Source organism: Vespula vulgaris, chromosome 11, assembly GCF_905475345.1.
Source record: "Vespula vulgaris chromosome 11, iyVesVulg1.1, whole genome shotgun sequence".
NCBI lineage: Eukaryota > Metazoa > Arthropoda > Insecta > Hymenoptera > Vespidae > Vespula > Vespula vulgaris.
In genome coordinates, this window is record NC_066596.1 from 1,574,495 (window position 1) to 1,595,776 (window position 21,282).

Below are 21,282 nucleotides of genomic sequence, written 5' to 3' on the forward strand. Positions count from 1 at the left end.
TCTATCTATATATCTGCAATAACATACTAATAATTTATTTATAAACAAAATAATAATATATTATACAAATAATGATAATGATAATAATAATAATAATATATAAATAACAGTATTAACGAAGTACGAATAAAATATTGAACATATATTTGTACATATAAAATATTGAAAACTAATTAAAAAAAAAAAAAGAAAATATTCCTAATAACATAACCGAGTTACATTCACGTCACATCATACACGCACATCTCTCCATTTCGATAAAAAAAGAAAAAAAATAATAATAATAAATAAATATAATCAATCAAATGAAATATTAACGCAAAATAAAGAAGAATTCCAAATACGGAGCTTATGAAAATCCACATTATTTTTTCTTTTTTCCTTCTTTTTTAAATCAGCAGCAACAACAAAGACGACAAGGAAGGAGAAAGAGCAAAGATGAAAATAAGAAAGAAGACAGATAGGGGCAACAAAAAGAGAGACAGAAAGAAAGAGAGAGAAAGAAAGACAAAAAGAAAGAGAAAGACAAAGAAAGACAGAAAGAAAGAGAAAGACAAAGAAAGACAGAAAGAAAGAGAAAGACAAAGAAAGACAGAAAGAAAGAAAGAGAGAGAAAGATAGACAGAAAGAAAGAAAGAGAGAGAAAGATAGACAGAAAGAAAGAAAGAGAGAGAGAAAGATAGACAGAAAGAAAGAAAGAGAGAGAAAGATAGACAGAAAGAAAGAAAGAAAGAGAGAGAAAGATGGAAGAAAGTGAGGAGGTGGTCGGGAGGTGCGGCCACTCTCTCGAGTTCCTCTTACGGGCCATTCTCGTGGGCTCGCACGATCGAAAGGCCGTTACGTGACGTTAACATACACCCCGATGCCTCGGCCGTGAAATATCGCGAACACAGGACTACGGACTAAGCGATGTTCCGCGCAAGATTGTGCGATCTAATTTGTTGTACTTTGAATTTATTTATGGGACAATACCGTCCCGAGACACTTGCATCTTTCTCTCTCTCTCTCTCTCTCTCTCTTTCTCTTTCTCTCTCTCTCTCTTTCTCTCTCTGTCTGTCTCTGTCTGTCTCTGTTTGTTTCTGTGTCTCTTTCTCTCTTTCTGTCTGCATCTCTATCTCTCTCTTTTTCTCTCTTTTTGTTTGTCTTACTCTCTCTCTCTCTGTGTGTGTGTGTGTGTTTCTGTTTCTGTCTTTCTCTCTTTGTCTCTCCGTCCTTCTTTCTCGATCTCCTTTTCTCCAATTCGTTTGACCAATCCTATCTCGCTCATTCGTCATTATACTCCAACTATTTATTTCACATATAGCAGGTATAGGTACAAACCCATATTTCTTCCATTACCATCGATAAATCCTTCGATCTTGACCGAGTAATATAGTTAGTAAAAATAAGCGATACGAAATTCTTTAAGATTGATCATTTTCCGATAACAGGGTGGTGATGATTGTATTTTGAAGTAAATTTAGTTCATTGCGAGCGACGATTCGGAGATGTTAGTAAGTGATAACGAATAATATTCATACATTTTTCTTTTTGTTTTCCTCCTTCTCTTTCTTTAACTCGATAAAATTTTATGTAAAAAAAAAAAAAGAAAAAGAAGAAGAAGACAAAAAGGAGAAAATAAAACAAATTATATAAATTTGTCAGGATCGATAACTCTATAATATTCTGTATTTATTTATATGAAAGGTATTTATGATTTATAATATTTGTAATTATATATGAAAGAAATGTAAACCAACAAAATTATTACGTTCTCTCAGCATTTCTATGATATACTTAATATTCTTAATAATTACAAATCAATAAATAAGTAAATTAATTAATAACGATTGATAATTTGGATATACAAGTGAAATGATTACGTATAATAATAAATAAATTCATTCATTCACTTTGCAAGTTATCAGTTAAATGATCAAATGTAAAAACGAGTAAAATTGTTAAGATAATTCTACGATATGGATTACGGAAATAAATATTAAATAATGAATTTATTAAAGTTAATTATAAATCTCTCGACAGGATTTATAAAGTATCTTAAAATATTTTTGTTTTCTTTTTTAATAGAACACAAACAGTATTCTTATGTTATTACAAAATTTATTTTAAATAATTGTTAAACATTGTACAGAGCTGTATTAAGACACGTGTATATCGCTTCTAGTAAAATTAACAGATAATATTTTATTGTTTATTAAAAATATTCTAAAAACGATTTTGCAAGATTCACATTACTAATGAATTAATAACAATGAAATATAATAAATATTTCAATATAATAGAATGAACGAATAAATGAATAAATTTCTCACGATCTTGAGATTATCAGTAAAATAATTAAAGATCAAGGAAAAACAAAAAAAAAGAAAAATAAAATAAACAAATAAATAAATAAACTCATTAGAACGAATAACCAATTGAATTATAAATCATTCAAATAATTACACAAATGCTAACGATAATATCAATAGAATTAATTAAATTAATTGTATCGAAAGATAAAGGGAAACAAAAGAAAAGAAAATATAATAAATTAATAGAAACACGAAAAAATGTATTAATTAAATCGATTATTACATTATTATTAAAATTAATCATTTGAACAGTTAAACTCTCCAATAACTATATATATTTTCGACTTATCAATAGAATTAAACGAGACGAGAAATAATAAAGAAATCACAGAGAGACATTGAAGTTGGTATGAACTATAATGTTTCGTTCTGAGTGTCAAGGACCTCAGTTATAAAAATAAATAAGTCAAAAGTGTAAAAGCAACCAATTAGCATTCCACGATATGAAATATTCATTAACTCAACGTTACTTTTCTGATCGTTCCTCTCACTCAGGTTTACCTCGAAAATATTGCATTTCTCTCTTTCTCTCTCTCTCTCTCTTTCTCTCTCTTTCTTTCTTTGGTTCTGTCTCTGTCTTTCTCTTTTTTTTTATACGACAGGATACTTTGACAAAGTTTTTTTTTTTTATTTTTAGTATATAAACGAGATCTTTATCCTTACGACAGCGTAGCACGAGAGCGAGAACTTAACACGAATGAAACTGGATAATGTTTCGTCGACACGAACCGAAAGATGAAGTTATCTTTTCGTCGCAAAATGGACGAATATTTTCTGCAAAAAGTTTTACTGTCATTCATCTCTCTGTCGTATTTAAATATATATATATATATGTATGTATGATGAGTATTTCTATTTAATAAGTTAGATTAACAAAATGTTTTCATGACATTTATCATTTTTTTTTACTTAAAATATATATATATATAAGTATTATTATTTGATAAGTTAGATCAATTTAACAATCGAAGGATAAATAATTCAATTGTAAAATATAATTTATTATCAAAGTATTTTGATGATAAATATTCGATAAATACCACCATAGCTTTTGAATGAAGGAATTATCGATGGTATTAGAAAATTTTTTATTGATTTATATCGTCTTGAAAAGTTCTTGAATAAACAAGAAATAATTTATTTAGATAGTAATAATTTTAGATAATAATTAATGATAAATGTTTGAAAAAGATTAGATCGACTAAATAAAAGAATAATTTTTGCAAAATGTTTTATTGTCATTCGTCGTTCTTTTGTACTTTAAATATATATTATATATATATATATATATATATATATATATATATATAATTTTATTTGATAAGTTAGAATAATTTATTGATTATTCAACGACTTTGAGAATTTAATCGAACGATAAATAATTCGATTGTAAAATATGAATTCTTATCAAAGTATTTTCATGATAGACATATGATAAAAACCATGACTTTTAAGTAAGTGGATTATCGACTGTATTAACAATTTTATTTGAAAGCTTTCGTATCATGTGTATAAACAATCAATAATTTATTTTATATATATATATATATATATATATATATATATATATTTAATTTAGATTTTAATGATAAGGTTTGAAAAATATAAGCTCACAAAATGGACTATGAATATTTTCTTCGAAAAGCTTTACTTTAAAACGTAACTTTTAAATGAGTGGATTATCGAATGTATTAAAAATTTTATTCGAAAGCTTTCACGATAAATAGTTTCTGAAGAAAGTATCAATAATCTATTTAGATAATAATAATTTAAATGTTAATGATAAGGTTTGGAAAAGATCAGTTTTTCGTTAAGAGTATTATTAATTAGAGATTAATTTCATTTTAAATATATATCCTTTTTTTATTTGATATAAAATTTTAATATATATATATATATATATTAAATAAATTCGGTGAATGAAATTTCAATATCATCGTACGGTTAAAATCATGAGGAGAAAAATTGAATCTAATATATTTTATTACACAAATAAATAAATAAAAAAAGAAAGAAAGAGAGAGAGAGAGAGAGAGAGAGAGAGAAATATAATTAGAAATTTACGATCATAATTTAATATCAGATAAAAATGTTAAAAATTGTTGATTTATTCGAATTAATAAAACAATTCTTTTTTAAACCGATATTACACTGTAATATAATCTAATATTATCTAATTAACAATTCTTTTTATTTTCTAATTTTTATACAATCTCAAATAAAACGATAGAAACTTGTTAGTTATTCTAACGATCAAAATTTAATCTCGCTTAAATTGAAATTACAATAATTTCAATATATTAATTTTCATTGCAAAAACGGAGAAGATAAAGTCAAGAACAATTAATTGTTATATATTTCTATGTATAATCATAAAAAAATAATAGAAATGAACGAATTCTTATAGCTTAAGAAAATGATAATTTTAATTCTCCCTCTCTCTCTCTTTCTCTCTCTTTATTCGCCATTGTATATTATTTTTAAAAATATAGAAACATACTGGGAAAGATAAATACGATTTAAAGTTTTCCTGTTATTATCTAATAAAAATAATGAACAATAATTAATAATAAAGCAACGATTAAAAAAGAATTTTCTTCGACTAAATTTACAATCCGATATATTCTCCATATTTATTATGAAAAATTTTACTATAAATTGTATTATTTTTTTTTTTAACCATGTTATTAAACGTTTATCATAAAAAACATTTTATTATAAAAATAAATGAGAAAGAAAGAGATGTATGAATGGGATTAAAAATAATTCAATTACTATTATGAAAGTATATTAAAATTAATAATAAGAAATAAATTATTTATTGCAGTTATTTGAAAGAAAAAGAAAATAAAATAAAAGAAAGAAGCAGATAAATTAAAATTACATAAACTCTACGTATATTATACAATTTTTTTTTCTTTTGTTATATTTTATATAAACAAAATAAGAATGCGATTAATATCGATCTATTTATTTGATATCGATATTCTCATAGTGACCTCTTAAAAGCTAAAGATCATCTATACATCTACTTATCACATAATTCTCTCCTCTTTCTTTTAAATTGATCTATCATTCTTACAACATGAAAATTTCATCAAAATATATTCGATATAATCGTTCGATATATCGTCGAAAAAACATACTTTAAAAAATAACTTCACCGACGGTATGTCGATGAAACACATGAAAACACATGTCACAGATTTACACGCTTTTTCTAATTTACTTGAATTTAACCAGCATCCCTTTCTATCCTTAGAAATCCTTCTGCACTTCGTCGAAATTATATAATAAAAAAGATTGATAAGTTTGTAAGAATAATATAGAAGATATCTCGTGATTACTTCGATTATATTTAATTAAAAGATACACGAATACAATTGTAGTGTTTCGTACCATATACGTATACATACATACATATCGTACATAAATATTATATATATATATATATACACATACATTTAATATGTAAGTATACATACATATAACAAAATACATAAAATACAAATATACCTACATAAAAACTATGTTCTTATTTTACGAAACAAATTAATATACACTATCCAATTTGACAGATAGGAACGTTCTCAGAAAACTAGTGTCGTAACATGGCTAAAAAAAAAAACAGAACTATGCACAGTGCACTCACCGAAAACGATCTTAAAAGAACATGGAAGATGTTCGTTCGAAAGGATAGAAAAACAACAAAAAATAGAGACACGGAGATGGAATCAGAGAGACAGAGAGACAGAAAAAAAGAAGAAGAGAGAAAAAAGGAAAAAAGAATCAAGAAAATGTCTATGTAACAGAAGAAGAAGAAGAAGAAGAAGAAGTAACGGTGTCCTGGAGCAGCGATAAGGGCCACCCGTTGGCGCCACAACGATATTGGAATGTCAGATTTCTTTCGAATTCCAAATGGAATCGAACTTACCTCACCCCTACCCAAAAACCCTTAAATCCTTCAAACCCCTCAAACCCCTCAAACCCTTCAAGTCCTCCACATTCTCCCTCTACCACCCCACCCCCCTAACTTTCCCCATTTCTACCACACAAAACTCTGGAATTCCAATCTCTCGATTTTCTATCGTTATTTTTTTTTTCTTTCTTGTTTATTTTTTTCCTTTTGGAACTTTTCCTTTTTTGTAATTTTTCTTTCGTTTCTCTTTTCCTTTTCTTTTTCTTTTCTTCTCTTTTTTCGTCTTGATTCGTTCTCTCTCTCTCTCTCTCTCTCTCTCTCTCTCTCTCTTTTTCTTTTTTATTTTTGTTTCTTTTTTTTTGTTTTTGTTTTTGTTTCTTTGTTATTCTTTCTCTTTCTCTTTCTCTTTTTTTTTTTCAAGAAAGTAGTAGCGAATTAGGCAGGAATAAAACTCGAACACTATGCTCGGTTTTTACGCTTTTTCGAATCTGCTCGTAGAGTATGTACCACGATTGATTTTTGTAATTCTTCTTCTTTCTATTCTTCTTCCTTTTCTAAAGCTTTTTTGTGTTCTACTTTTAACGACAAATAGTTGTACAATACAAGTCGTTGTAGTTGTCATCGTCGTTTTCGTTTTCGTTTTCGTTTCTTTCTTAAATGTTTTGTTTTAGAATCTATCGATCGATAGATCGACCAATTTGGTTTTCGTCTATCGTCGCATACGATGATCGTGAACAGTGATTTTATTTTTTTTATCGAACTATTCTGTTTTATGAGTATTTGTTCGTTCGTGTTTATGTTTTTCTATGTATATTTTTCTCTGAGTGTATTTGTGTTTGTATGTGTTCGTACAACAATATGGTATATACAATATCTAAAAAATTATTTCGTAAAATATCAATGATGAACAATTTTTGAAATGGTTCTCATCAAAAATTAATCCTTAATATAAATAAAATTTATCTATTTATATTTCCAAGTCATTTATTTACGTCATTTATTTCTTTGATCTCGTTTATGTTAATGATCATTAAATGAGATTTATGATTCCGCGTGATTGAAGGAAGAAAAATAAAAAAAAATAAAATAAAATAAAAATAAAATGTTCTTTACATACTTCTTATCATAACGTTCATAAACATTCATATACAACTATGTCGTTTATGATCATGCAATATCAATTATCTTTACAATATCAAACGAAAAAAATATCATTTTTTTATTATTAACAAAAGAAAAAAGAAAAAAGAATAATGTTAGTTACGTATACTTCTTATCATAATATTCATACATATTCACATAGGACACTCATTCTAATAAAAATATCATTTCTTATAATTTTATCGTCGTTGCATTTTAAATGTTTAATTAATTGTAATATTATCGAGGTACACGTTACAGTATAATGTCGTAGACAAATTTTTCTATGAAAAATAAAATTTTCTAATGAAAATAATAAGGAAAATCAAACGCAATTATTTTCGTAATTGCTCTTCGTAAAATCAGGTTTTCCTTCTCTTCTTTTCCTTCTTTTTTTTTTTTTTTTTTTTTTAACATAAATCACGTATCTATCTATACAAATTAATATTGCTATTAATAATAATTTAATAATAATAATAATTCTATAATAATTTTTTATATCTTAACATTACATATTTCAATTCAACGAATAAATTTCGATGTATTCGTTGAAATAAATTTTTCGAAAGAAAATCTTCGATCGTGTTTTATCGATCATATATATCGATAATCGTAGTTAGTTATTATTTATTTCTTTGCTATTTGTTTACGTTGAATGATCTTTTTTTTCTTCAATGCTATCACTTTTTCTTTTTTGCCATTCATTCATTCCTCGTAGTTATGAAATATAAATCAATAAATAAAAAGAAAATCTAAGGAATATGATAATCGGTATAATACAATTGACATGACGTATTTTATGGCATAGTGATGTAGTATCTCGTATTAATTAACATACGTTTTAATGATAAGTAAATAATAAAGAAAAAATATTAGTAGTTTACGTAATAATTCTCGTTATTAATTTCTTTTTTTTTTTTTTTTTTTTTTTTAATCAAAAAAACAACCGGACGTTTCGATTTTGTTATCCGTTTATCTGTATAACGTTAATTTATTAATTAAAAAATTGCAATAATAATAAAATTAATAATTAAATTAATTGCAAAATTTTCGATGTCATTGTTTCTTATTACACTATTAGTTTCGATTATTATCATCGAAACTTACGATAGATAAGTAAATAAGTAGACGTGTGTTAGTTCGAAAAAAAAAAAAAAAAACAAGAAAAAGAAAATAGGAAAATTATTTTTTTAATATCGGAAACGGATAGCACAAAATGGCGACGTTCAGTACATCCTTTCTTTCATTTGATTATAATTATATATTAATTTGAATATAATTATATATTATAATTTTCATTAAATATCTTACGTCGTTTATAATCCGAATTATTTCTTTCTATATTTCTCAAAATGCTATTAACTTATGTATTTTTATAAATGATTAATAATATTATAAATGAATTTTTTGGTATATTCCATTTGGATTGAATCAATCGATTTTTTTTCTAATACATTTCATTATTTATTAATTCAATTTATTAACGTACAATTATCTCTCGTGTCTTATCATTATAAAATCTAACATAGAATCTTAAAGAGTATTAGAAAAGAAAAATGAGATACATTATCGAATTGATAACAAACTTAAACATATTTCATTGATATTGATTTTCTTCTTTTCTTTTTATAAAAATTTAAAAACTATACTATACGATATTTATTTAGATATATTAAACATTATTGATAAGGAATATAACAACTTATGATTAAAATTATCAAAAGAAAACGAAACAATTAGATTAAATATTATCGAGTTCGGTCAACGAATAATGTTAACAACTTTTTGCTGGAATTTAATTTTGAATTTTATTTCTTTTTAATAGTAATTAAAAAAAATTCTCTATACGTATATCAATAATATCAATATATTATTGATATCAATAATATTATTTATATAGATGTAAAATATACGAAAAAAATATCGTCAATATCCATTGGATATGCATCAATTTAATAATTATAAATTTGTTAAAAAAACCTTTAGAAAAAAATACTCTCTCTCTCTCTTTCCCTCTCTCTCTCTCTCTCAATCTTTCAAAAATAAAAAAGAGACAAAAGAAACGAAGAAAGAAGAAAAAACAAAAGGGACAATCCCGATTTGCAAATCGTTCCTAACGATAAATCGTAGCTGGTATGGTGGTATAAAATCGTCGAAAAGGCAAGAGGAGGCAACGATTTCGCGAAAAAAATAAAAAAATAAAGAAATAAAGAAATACAAGAAAAGAAAAAGGAAAACGATGCAAGAACAAAGAAGAAAAAGAGGAAGAAGGAAAAAAAGAGAAGAAGAAGAAATCAAAGAGGAAGGGAGAAAGAAAGAAAGAGAGAAAGAAAGAAAGAGAGAAAGAAAGAAAGAAAGAAAGACAGACAGACAGACAGACAGACAGACAGACAGACAGAAGGACGGACAAAGACAGAGAAACGGAGAGAGAGAAAGAGAAAGAGAGAAAGAGAAAAGGGTAGAGTCAAAGGACTCCAGTAAAAGGAGAAGGGATTGAAAAGGGGCGGTGCCACGTTTGCGCCGTAGAAAAACTCTTGGAGGGGAATAAAAAGAGAAAAGAGGAAAGTAAGAGAAAGAGAAAAACGAAAAGAGAGAAAGAGAAAGAGAGAGAGAGAGAGAGAGAGAGAAAAAAGGAGCTCGGTGAGTGCGGTTAACATGAAATAGCCCTTAGCAGGCACGATAGCCACTCTTTAGCCTGATGGACTCCCGACTCTTTTCTCGACCCTCTCTCTCTCTCTCTCTCTCTTTCTCTTTCTCATTCCCTTTTTCTTTCTTTCTCACTCACTCATCGTCCTTCGCCCGCTTTTGGTCTGAACGACCTGGTAGGTATCACTCTTTCGACTATCTCTTTCTCTCTCTCTCTCTTTCTCTTTCTCTGTCTCTCTTTCTTTCTTTCTCTTTCTCTCTTTCTTTCTTTCTCTTTCTCTCTTTCTTTCTCTTTCTGTGTATTTTTGCTTTCTTTCTTTCTTTCTTTCTTTTTTATTTCTTTCTTTCTTTCTTTCTTTATTTATTTATTTATTTATTTATTTATTTATCTCTTTTTTTTTTTTTTTTAGAGAAGTCCTTTGTATTCTTGCCGTACTTCTTTCAATACAACGCAACGCAACACAACACACAATATAATTATCCATGACCATTTGTTTTTTTCGTATTGTTAAAAAGTCGACGAGAATCGTGCGTTACACTGCCATTGTTCTTAAATGCAAACGCATAGTATAATTTATCCTTGGGTATTAATCAGAGATAACGTTCATCGTAATTTTTCAGATAATAATACGTTCGGTGCTCGTCGACGGTTTTCGTCGACGTTTGGAATCTTCTCTCTCTTTTTTTTTTTTCTTTTGTTTGTTTTTTTCGTTTGTTCGCGTGCGTATGTGTATGTGTTGTGTTTTTTTTCTTTTTCCTTTTATTTTTTTTTTTTTTTCGTTTATTATCTCGGCCTTATCTCGTCCCTATTTTCTTTTTCTTTTCTTTTTTTTTCGTTTTACGCTTTCGGCGCGCGCAAAATTTTGCGAAATTTCTTTCCTCCGAGTTTGATTTTGGGAAGTTCAGTTCTTTTTTTATGAATGATGAAATACATACTGATAGATGTTTTATTATTTTTATATAATTCTTATGTTTACGTTATTCTATTATTATTATTATAATTATATAAGTTATTCTACTTTGTATATAATGTTGTATTTCTATGCAAATTAGGAAAAAAAAAAAGAAATGGCATTTTTATTAATAGAAAGAATTATGTTCATATTTTTTTACAATATGTGTGAATGTATGTATATATATATATGTATGTATAGGTTTAACAAGAATGAAATTAAAACGTTATAAATATGTAAGTAAGTAACAAGTATGTAAAAGCTTACAAATATGTTGTTACAGATATGTTAAATGTAAAAGTTACAAATATTTCCTTTCATTAATTTACTTTCGACTAAAAAATGTGTTTCTTTTTTTTTTGCATCGGATTCATTTTTATTTGTAAATAAAATAGTAAACGTATTAAACTCCTTAATCTTCATTCTGTCATATTTATCAAATGTTAAAAGATTATAAATATTCTAAATTATTATCTTAAATAATTACAATAGAAATTTTCGAACGAATTAAATGTGCATTTTTTAAAAATATTAAATTATTATATTTATATATCTTGTAATTTAAAGAGAAAAAGATCCATTTCTTTTCTCTTTCGTTTCATCGTTACATTATCATAAGCGAGTAATATATTTTTACATCTTCTAGACTTCTATCAATTCCCTGCAGATGGCACTTTAGTACAGCAAGTATTCGTGAAACATTTTTAACTACCATCGGTATACTAGAATTCTACTTATCTCATAAGTGCCTTGATGGTAATATAAAGTTTTATACCGACATTTAAATCACAAATATCGACTTATAAAACTCATATATAAAGTAGAATTTAATCTTATTACCATTTAAATATCAAATCTTAGAAAAGAAAGAAAATAAATATATACGTAATATTAAATGAAATATCCGAAATATTTTATGTAAAACTTGGAAAAATGTTATTAACCCGTAATCATAATAATATTCAATTTATTACAAATGTAAATCTCATTTCTGTAACTTAACAAATATCTAATATATATTGAAGACAGAAAGGATAATATTCGAGAAGTTACTGAATCGCAGCGTATGCTTTATTAAATAAATTATGTACAAATCCTCGCATTCGAAATTTTAATCGATGGAACATACTCGACTAATACAATATATAAATAAGAGTATTGTGATATTCTCAGCTACAATACAACAATTTCTTCACATTATCGGAGGCCATTACTCTTGTGGAGGAAAAAAAGAGAAAAAAAAAAAGAAAACAAAAACAGGAGCATCTGAATCATGAGAGAAAAGCATTTTCGATCGTCGACTTTTTGTGACAATTTTTAACTCTACGAAAAAAAAAAAGAAAAGAACGAAAAAGGAAAAAGAAAGAAAAAAAAAACAACGAATGGAATAATAATGAATAATAATTCGAGGAATAGTCGTATTAGGAAAAAAAAAAAAATTAATAATAGTCGATTGTTAAAAGAAAAAAATGTTCCTTCTCTCTCTTTCTCTCTTTTCCATTATTTTCCCTGAAAAAAAAAGGAAAAAAAAAAGAAAGAAAAAAAAAGAGAAAAAAGAACAATAAAAAAAAAAAAAAAAAAGAAAACAAAAACCTTTTCGTTTTCTACATTTATCGATCATATCTCGTGGTCTTGTCCTTTTTTTTTTTTAGAACAGCGATATTTTCATTCAACATTTGACAATATTAGAATTATCACAGTCTGTGTTATCTACAGCTTAAACGCTAATACAATCTTAAAGTAAGAAAAATTACGACAATTAACGTCTCGCGTCATCTCTCTCTCTCTCTCTCTCTCTTTTCTTAGTTAACTCATATACAAGAAGGAAAAAATGAACGAACTTGCATCTTATTAAATAAAAAAAATTAATTCTCATAAATTCTATTTTTTCTCCTTTCTTTTTTATATATATCCTTCATTGTCCTTCCCTTTTCTCTCTTCTCTCTTCTCTCTTGTTTTTTTTTTTTTTATTTCTTTCTTCTTCTTATTTTAATTTTTTATGTTGCTCTATCGCTGTTTCTGGACGGCAGAACATTAACAATAATGACACAAAGAACGCGATATAACGGGATGCGTTTTCTTCTTCTTCTTCTCTCTCTTTCTCTTCTTCTTTTTCATTTAATTTTTTTTAATGGGCACATTCGAAGCAAAAATATTTTTCTTTCTTTTTTTCTTAATTTTATTATCATGTAGGATTGTAAGAAAATCGTTAACGAACGTTAAAGAAAATTCTCTTCTTTTCATCCTTCTTTTTTCATTCTTTCTCTTTTCTCTTTTTATACTGACGTACCTATACATATGCATGTGTATGTATATATATATATATACATATGTATATATATATATATATATGTTTCATTCTTTTTTTTTGTTTCCTTTTTTTTATTTTTTATTTTTTATAATCATCTTCGCTATTTATTTACATCTTAAGTGTTTATATAAAACGATATTTATTAATCCTTAAAGGCTATCATCTAAGATAAAAATTCCTTATTTCTTTTTCACACGCCTTCTCCTTACTTATTCTTCTTCTTCTTCTTCTCTCTCTCTTTTTGTTTTTTAATCCAAGTGCATTTAATTCGTAATTTAAAATCTTCTCGATTGGTATAACATTGGTTAACTCCTTCTTCCTTCTTTTCTCATTTTAATGAATATTTGTACAACTTATTAATTAATTCTCATTTGATTTTAATTAATTGATAATAATAACAATAGTGATAATTATTATTATTATATTAATACTAATAATTATAATAATAATAATAATACAGAAATAATAATAATAATAACAATAATGATAATGACAATAGGAAGAAAAAGAAGAAGAAAAAAAAAAGAACATTTATAATCGAATTTGCTTTAAATTAATAGTTCTTATGATAATTTTTAAGAATTAAACATTTATAATCTTCTTCTTCCTCCTGCTCCTCTCTTCATCTTCATTTTTTACCAATCGTATTTACACAAAGGAAAATAAAAAAATTAACGAAAGACAGAAAAGAGAAAAAAGAAAAAGGAAAAAGAAAAAACGAACATTAAGATTACTTGGTGGTCCTATACGCAGTTATAATCATATAGTTATATTGTTACATTTAAAAAAACTCACACGCATACGCACATGTACGCAGAAACGTATAAGCATTGATTAATTAATTAATTGATTAATTATTTAATTAATGCGTCATTCAAATTCAAAAAAGAGAGAAAATAAGACATGGAAAAGAAAACGGAAGAAAGAAAAGAAAGAGAAACGAAAATTTATTCATAATAAAAAATTTATCTTTTCTTTTTTTCTCGATTGAGAGAAAGGAAAGAAGTTTTTTATAATACGAATTAAAAAAAAATAAAATAAAATAAAATAAAATAAAATAAAATAAATAAATAAAAAGAAAGATAAAAAGAGAGAAAGAAAACATCGAGATAGTCAGATCGTTAATTTTTTTCTTTTCGTCTTGACTTAAAAAATTAAAAATTCATTTTTTTGTTTTATTCTCTCCTTTTTTATTTTTGATACTAAATAAAAAAAAAAAAAAAAAAAAAAACTAAAAACGATTACGACATAACGTTTGTACGTGTGCATGCGTGCGTCTGTGTACGTGTGTGTGTGTGTTACTACGCTCACGTTTGTAGACATAGTTATATCTATGTGTTATACGCGAAGTACGATAGTTAAATTAATAATTAATATAATTAATGCTCTTAGAATATATACATATAAATATACATATACATACATATATATGTATATGTATGTGTGTGTGTGTGTGTGTGTGTGTGTGTGTGTATAGAATATTAATAATATTATACAATTATATATATATATATATATATATATATATATATATATGTAGATATACTAAACATGTTGTATAGTGATATTAATAATACTATACAATGATACGTTTAGAATTCGTTACGAATGATAAAATAATGATATATTATTTTATTTTATTTTATTTTCTTTCTTTTCTTTTCTTTCTTTCTTCCTTTCTTTTGCAAGTCATCGACAATGAAAATTAAATGAAGAAAATTATGAAATCGATTATATCTTAAATTATATCTTTATCGATTATAACTTTATCTCATATCATTTCATTTCTTTTTTTCCTTACATTCCATTATCTATATCTGTGCTTATTTAGCTGTGTCTCTGTGTCTTGTGTGTATATATATATATGTGTGTGTGTGTGTGTGTGTGTGTGTGTGTAAGTGGGTGTGCACATTCTCTCTGTATATACTTATCTTTGTTTGTTTGCTCGATCACACTGTTTTTTTCTTTTTCTTTCTTTTTCTTTTTTTTTTTTTGAAGCAGACCTAACGTCTCACATTTAATCAATTCATTTACAACAAAGTTGAAGCTATTGAGACTTTATGCTAATATGAAACTCGTGGTGATGCGCGATGACTTGGATACTCGATTAGAATTCTAAGAGATTTTTCAGAACTTTGTCGATAAATTATAGAAATAATAATAATAGTAAATAGTAATAACAATAGAAAGATGATAGAAGAATAAGAATAATAAAAGAAGATATAATAATAATGGAAGAAGAAGAAAAAGATGAAGAAATGGAGACGCGAAGGATCGACGCAAAGGATCAACGAAAATAGTTTTTAGATCCTTTCAAGATTTACATAAGCATACATTACATGAAATGATAAAGAGAGAATTATTTTCTCTCTCTCTCTCTCTCTCTCTCTCTCTCTCTTTCTCTCTTTCTTTCTTTCTCTTAACTATTTAACTAAAAGTATATTTAATGTATACATATAAAATTATCGTCGTCTTGCTTTCGCCAATCACACATGTATCTATCTAATCACATTGAGAGACAATATACACTTCATATTCTCTTTCTGTATGATCATTAATAAGGAAAAAAAAAAATACAAATACAAATAATAATAATAAAAATAAAAATAAAAAAGAAAACAAAAAGACAAAAAAAAAGAAACACCTGTATTTCTTCTCTCTCTTTCTTTCTCTCTTTCTCTCTTTCATCGTTTTCTTCTTTCTTAACAGGTATCAAGGCAAATCTAAATCTATATATATCTTCGCACGATATAAAATCAAGCAACCAATCACACGAAAGATCCATAGTCATTAATTGAAAATTATGTGATCTTCGAATCGTTTGGAATAATCTTGATATTTATTCTCTTTCTTTCTTTCTTTCTTTCATTCATTCCTTCCTTCCTTCTTTCTTTCTTGCTTTCTTTTCTCTCTTTTCTTCTTTTTTTCTTCTTTTATATTATTATTTCTTATTAATCGTACGAATATAAGAGAGATGATAAGTTATCGTTGAGGATAATTCAAAATATTCGATTTGAAAAATTTCGTAGATATAGAAGAAGGGATCAATTGTAATATTTAACATTATCGCGATTTATATCCTTCTTCTTATATGTATATACATACATACATACATACATACATACATACATACATACATACATACATACATACATACATATACATATACATATACATATATATGTGTATATGTGTGTATATATCTATCGTGCAAATCCAAGGAAATCAGTTAATCTATCGTTCCAATCGTGTAACCAATGAGTTGGCCCATGACTTTGTTGTCTTTGTTGTTTACAACATGTATTCGTGTCCTTCTCAATTGGCATATATTCCTCTCCACGAATACAAAAATAACTTTTAATCGGGCTACGACACATTGGACAACGGTCGAGCTTACCGAAACAGGATGCACATATGCAGGTATGTCTGCAAGGTAATAGTGCACGTGACAATGGGAAATATTGGCAAACTACGCAAAGTTGTTCGCCAGCTGTGTTCCAAAATGAACCCTCGGAATCACCATTACCCGATGCTACCAAAGCACCTCTCGTTGAACTGCCATTATTGTTGCAAGGCTCGGCTAATGCCAATGCTGGGCCCAAGCCAGATGACACTTCACCTTCGTCGTAATTCGTTGAATTTCCGGTCGCCAGATATAATTGCTAAAAATTTCATATATAAAGGTTAAACCTAAAGACGACTAATCGATTCAATCGATCGTAGAAAATTAATTGTTGGTTGAGTGATTGATTAATCGATCGATCGATTGATTGATTGATTGATTGATTGATTGAAAATTTCGAATATAATCATTGTTAAATGTTAAGAACGAAAACAGGATAATAAATTTGATCGTAAATTGTTTAATTTGAAATTGAAAAAACAACAAGAACAACGATAATAATAATAATAATGATGATGATGATGATAATGATGATGACAAGATAATAATTTTATATTATTTAAAATAGATATATAAATAAAATGAAATTAAACGAAAAAGACTGAATCAAATTTAAAATAGATTATGTTATTTATTTGCTTCTTTGTTCGTTTCTTTTTTATTTTATTTTATTTATTTTTTTATGTCTGTCGAGTGAATGAGAAAAGGTTTAATAATTATTATTATAATAATAATAAAAAATCTACTCGATCTTCGATATATACATAAAGTCGTTTTTCTTTATTTTATTTAACAAATATTCACAAGAAAATATGACGAATACTGACCTTGAGACAGGATAATTGTCCATTAGCTTGTTTCAAATATTGCGCCAGAATCGAGGTCGGCAATGTGCATACGTTATCCTTAATATGGACGACATTCACCAATGCAACCTTTTAAAATGAAAAAGAAAAAAAAATAATAAAAAAAATTTGTTATTAATTACAGTGTATGATTACAGTATGATTACAGTATGATTACAGTATGATTACAGTATAAACCAAGTAGAATTAAATTGATATAAGTAGAACGAATTTAATCTTTCTTTTTTTCTTTTCTCTCTCTCTCTCTTTTTCTTTTTCAATTAATTCACGAATTTATTTAAATAAATTGTTTTCTTTTCTTTCATTATTTGTAAGATAATAAAAGATAAAAATTCACGAGGAGGAAGATTTAATTAATAATACGCAAATTGATATTAACGGCAGAAAATAAATTTTTCTCTCATTTTTCTTTTCTTTTTTGTGCAATTGTTTGTAAAAAATAGAATAAAATTCGTGGAATAGGATTAGAGATAAAAGAAGAAAATGAATGAATGAATGAATGAATAAATAAATAAATAAATAAGATAAGACGTTGAAAAATATTCTCGTGAACGTGCGACTAATCACACGAAATAAATTTTAACAGAGATGGTTGAATCATTATTGCAGAAAGAAATTCAGCTAGAAATATAAATAGATAGATGGATACATAGATAGATAGAGAGACGGAGAGAAAGAAAGATCATTCGTATTCATGATTTCACAAGAATTTTCACAAGATGTTATTAACGGCAGAAAGTAATTCTTTTTCTTACACCATGTAAAAAAAAAAGAAGAATAAATTAAAATTTGTAGAAAAGGATTCGAAATAAAAGAAAAATTAAAAAAAAAAAAGGAAAAAGAAAAAGAAACAATATACACAAAGGAATAAAGTAAGATGTTGAAAAAACATTCTCGTGTACGTGTGATTAATCACACGACACAAATTTTAAATAAGATCATTGCATCATTATTAAAAAAAAAAAAAGAGATAGAGATATAAATGGAAAGTAAAATAAATAAGTAGATAGATAGATATATAGATGGATTGATGGGTAGATAAATAGATAGATAGATAGATAAAGAAAGATCTTTCGTATTCGCAATTTCATTAGGATTACATTATTAATGACAGAAAATAATTCTTTTTCGTTGCACAATTTTTTAAGAAAAAAAATAAATAAATAAATAAGATATAATACGTGAAGTAGGATTCGAAATAAATGAGAGAAAATGGAATAATAATACATGAAGAAATGTAATAAAATATTGAAACATATTCTCTCGTAGACGTGTGAATGACACAAATTTCAAACAAGATCGTTGGATCTTGGAAAAATTGAATTATCGAAGAAAGATTTACAGATATATATATATATATATATATATATATATATATATATATATTAATAGAAGAAAAAAATTCATTTGTTGCACACTTAAAAAAAAATAAACATAATAATAATAATATATATATATATAAAAATATATACTAATAAAAGAGAATAATTCGTTTATTGCATATTAAAAAATAATAATAATAATAATAATAATAATAATAATGAAAAAAGAAAAAAAAAAGGATACATAAAGATACATGCGTGTATATATAATTTTGAAAAATATTCTCTAATGAATATTCTACGAGTTTGATCATGTGATTGAAATCTTAAGCAAGATCATTGAATCACTATTAGAGAAAAAGAAAGAAAATAGATAATTCGTACTCACAGTTTCATCTGGATGTGGATCGCCATTATCTCGGCGTGTGAGAAAGATCACTAAAGGATAACAAAGTCGTGGTGGTGTTCCCAACTCTAATTCTGGTGCCGGAAGCGATAATCTCAATGTTTCTTCTCCATGTGGTTGTCTACTATATTTAATCGATAAAGAAAATTCTAGTTGAACGAGAGATGATAACATTCAAACAGTGAGTTTCCCAGAATCCAAACATTTCTTTACGAAGTTTATAACATCAATTTCGACGTTGTGATGATTTTTATTAGCGTTTATGATTAAAGAAAAGAAAATACATAATCAAATGTATTTTCTATACTTAGATTCAACTGCTAATACTTTTTCCTCTTTTTTTTTTCTCTTCTTATTTATATAACTATTCGAGATGTTTAATTTTGAATTGAACTTTTTCTTTCTTCTTCTTTTTTCGTTGATATCTTCAAATTTTTTAATTTTCCGTTTAAATTGAATTCCATGTTATCTCTTGATGACGAATACGCGCGATATCGATAAACACGATGGTACTAATTAATGAATTAAAATTAAGAATTAAGATCTTGTTTTTGGATGTAACGAGGTTCTTTGAACTTTCTCCTGTTTTTTTTTCTTTTTCTTTTTTTTTTTTAATAATTATCAAAGCATTCGGCATGACATTTATAATATATCAGAAAATATTTCGATCGATCTGTGTACATTAGCATTTAGTGTAAATCAACGAAATTTCACGTGTAACTTATAATCATTTGAAAGTATATGAATATTAGATTATCGAGCGTTTTTAAAAAGGATATTAAAGAGAAAGAGAGGGGAGATAGAGAGATAGAGATCAAGAGAAAGAAAGAGAGAAAAAGAGAGACAAAAATTAAGAAAAAAAAAAGAAGACAAAATAAAAAAAAAGGATTAACGTAAATAAATTAACGTAAACTTTTAAATGTCACGTGTGATTTGTTTTTGCACGTACTCCTACGGCTTGTGGCCGTGAATATATGTTAAAAATAACCAGCAGTGTTGTTTATTTACGAAGATGCTGCTGTTGCCTTCGATTATGCCTGGACAAATGTTAGTTATCTCTCGTTTCTTTTTGTTTCTTTTTCTTGCCTCCTTCTTTTTCTTTTTTTTTTTTTCTTACGAATGAATATGCTATATTTGAACGGTATATTTTAAAAGATAAAAATAACTGGACGTAATCAAAATGGATGGATGAATTATGAAGGGAAAAAAGAAAAATTATAGTATTTAAAAATCCTTCTAATAAAAATGCATTCGATAGATTTGTACGAAACTTTTGTAAAAAGTTTGAAGAATTTTAATCCATCGAGGGTAGAATGAAAACTGTAAATAAGAATTTTATTTGTTAGACTCGTTCGAAATAAACCTTTTTTGTTTTTTTCTTTTTTGTTTTTCGTTGTTTTGAAACGTGATTAACAATTATATTTTGAAAATATAATAAAATTTGAGAAATTCAGTATGTCTGGGTGTGTGTGTGTGTGTATGTGACTTCAAAATTATATGATGTTAGAGATTTAGAAAAAAAGAAAAGGAAAAGATAGATCAAAAGAAAACAAAAAGATTTAATCTTCTCGATGAAAAATGTATTCGTAGAATTCGAACCTTTTAAAAACATCTCGATATTCATTAATAAATAAAAAAAAAAAAAAAAATGATTGAAAAGGAATTGTTTGCACGAGTATTTAAAAATAATCACTTTTGTATTGTCTCTTTAAATAATTAAGAAAGAAAGAGAAAAAGAAATATGATAAGAAGAAGAATTATATAATAAATGAAATTAAAATTAAAAAATATATACATATACATATATCAAAAAAAAAAATCTGACGATTTACAGATACCACAGATAACTCTGACGATTTTTAAATCACATACTGTTATTACAGAGAGTTCGAATTTTACGAACGAACAAAAAAAAAGAAACAAAAAAGAAAAGAATTGAAAATTAATTAAAAAGAAATCGAG

The 21,282-nt window shown here is 26.1% G+C and overlaps 1 protein-coding gene and 1 long non-coding RNA gene across 9 annotated transcripts in view; one reads left to right on the forward strand and one right to left on the reverse strand.

The window, feature by feature from the left end:
* LOC127067625 (uncharacterized) overlaps nucleotides 1–12,356 on the forward strand; it is a 46,143-nt gene extending 33,787 nt beyond the window's left edge. The window contains exon 4 of one of the 3 annotated variants that reach the window (XR_007782681.1): nucleotides 11,659–12,356. This is a non-coding gene — a long non-coding RNA (uncharacterized LOC127067625). Of the gene's footprint in view, nucleotides 1–2,991; nucleotides 3,379–5,932; nucleotides 7,408–11,658 lie in introns of those variants that run through there. The other 2 variants (XR_007782682.1, XR_007782679.1) reach the window with 2 other exon arrangements.
* A 601-nt stretch (nucleotides 12,357–12,957) lies between these two features.
* LOC127067617 (cell growth regulator with RING finger domain protein 1-like) overlaps nucleotides 12,958–21,282 on the reverse strand; it is a 36,919-nt gene continuing 28,594 nt past the window's right edge. For all 6 annotated transcript variants that reach the window (XM_051002790.1, XM_051002789.1, XM_051002791.1 and 3 more), the window contains exons 5-7: nucleotides 19,303–19,444; nucleotides 17,554–17,661; nucleotides 12,958–16,985 (exon numbers count right to left, since the gene is read on the reverse strand). In XM_051002790.1, the coding sequence (XP_050858747.1) occupies nucleotides 16,527–16,985; nucleotides 17,554–17,661; nucleotides 19,303–19,444 (709 nt within the window). In that variant the 3' untranslated portion in view covers nucleotides 12,958–16,526. The remainder of the gene's footprint in view (nucleotides 16,986–17,553; nucleotides 17,662–19,302; nucleotides 19,445–21,282) is intronic.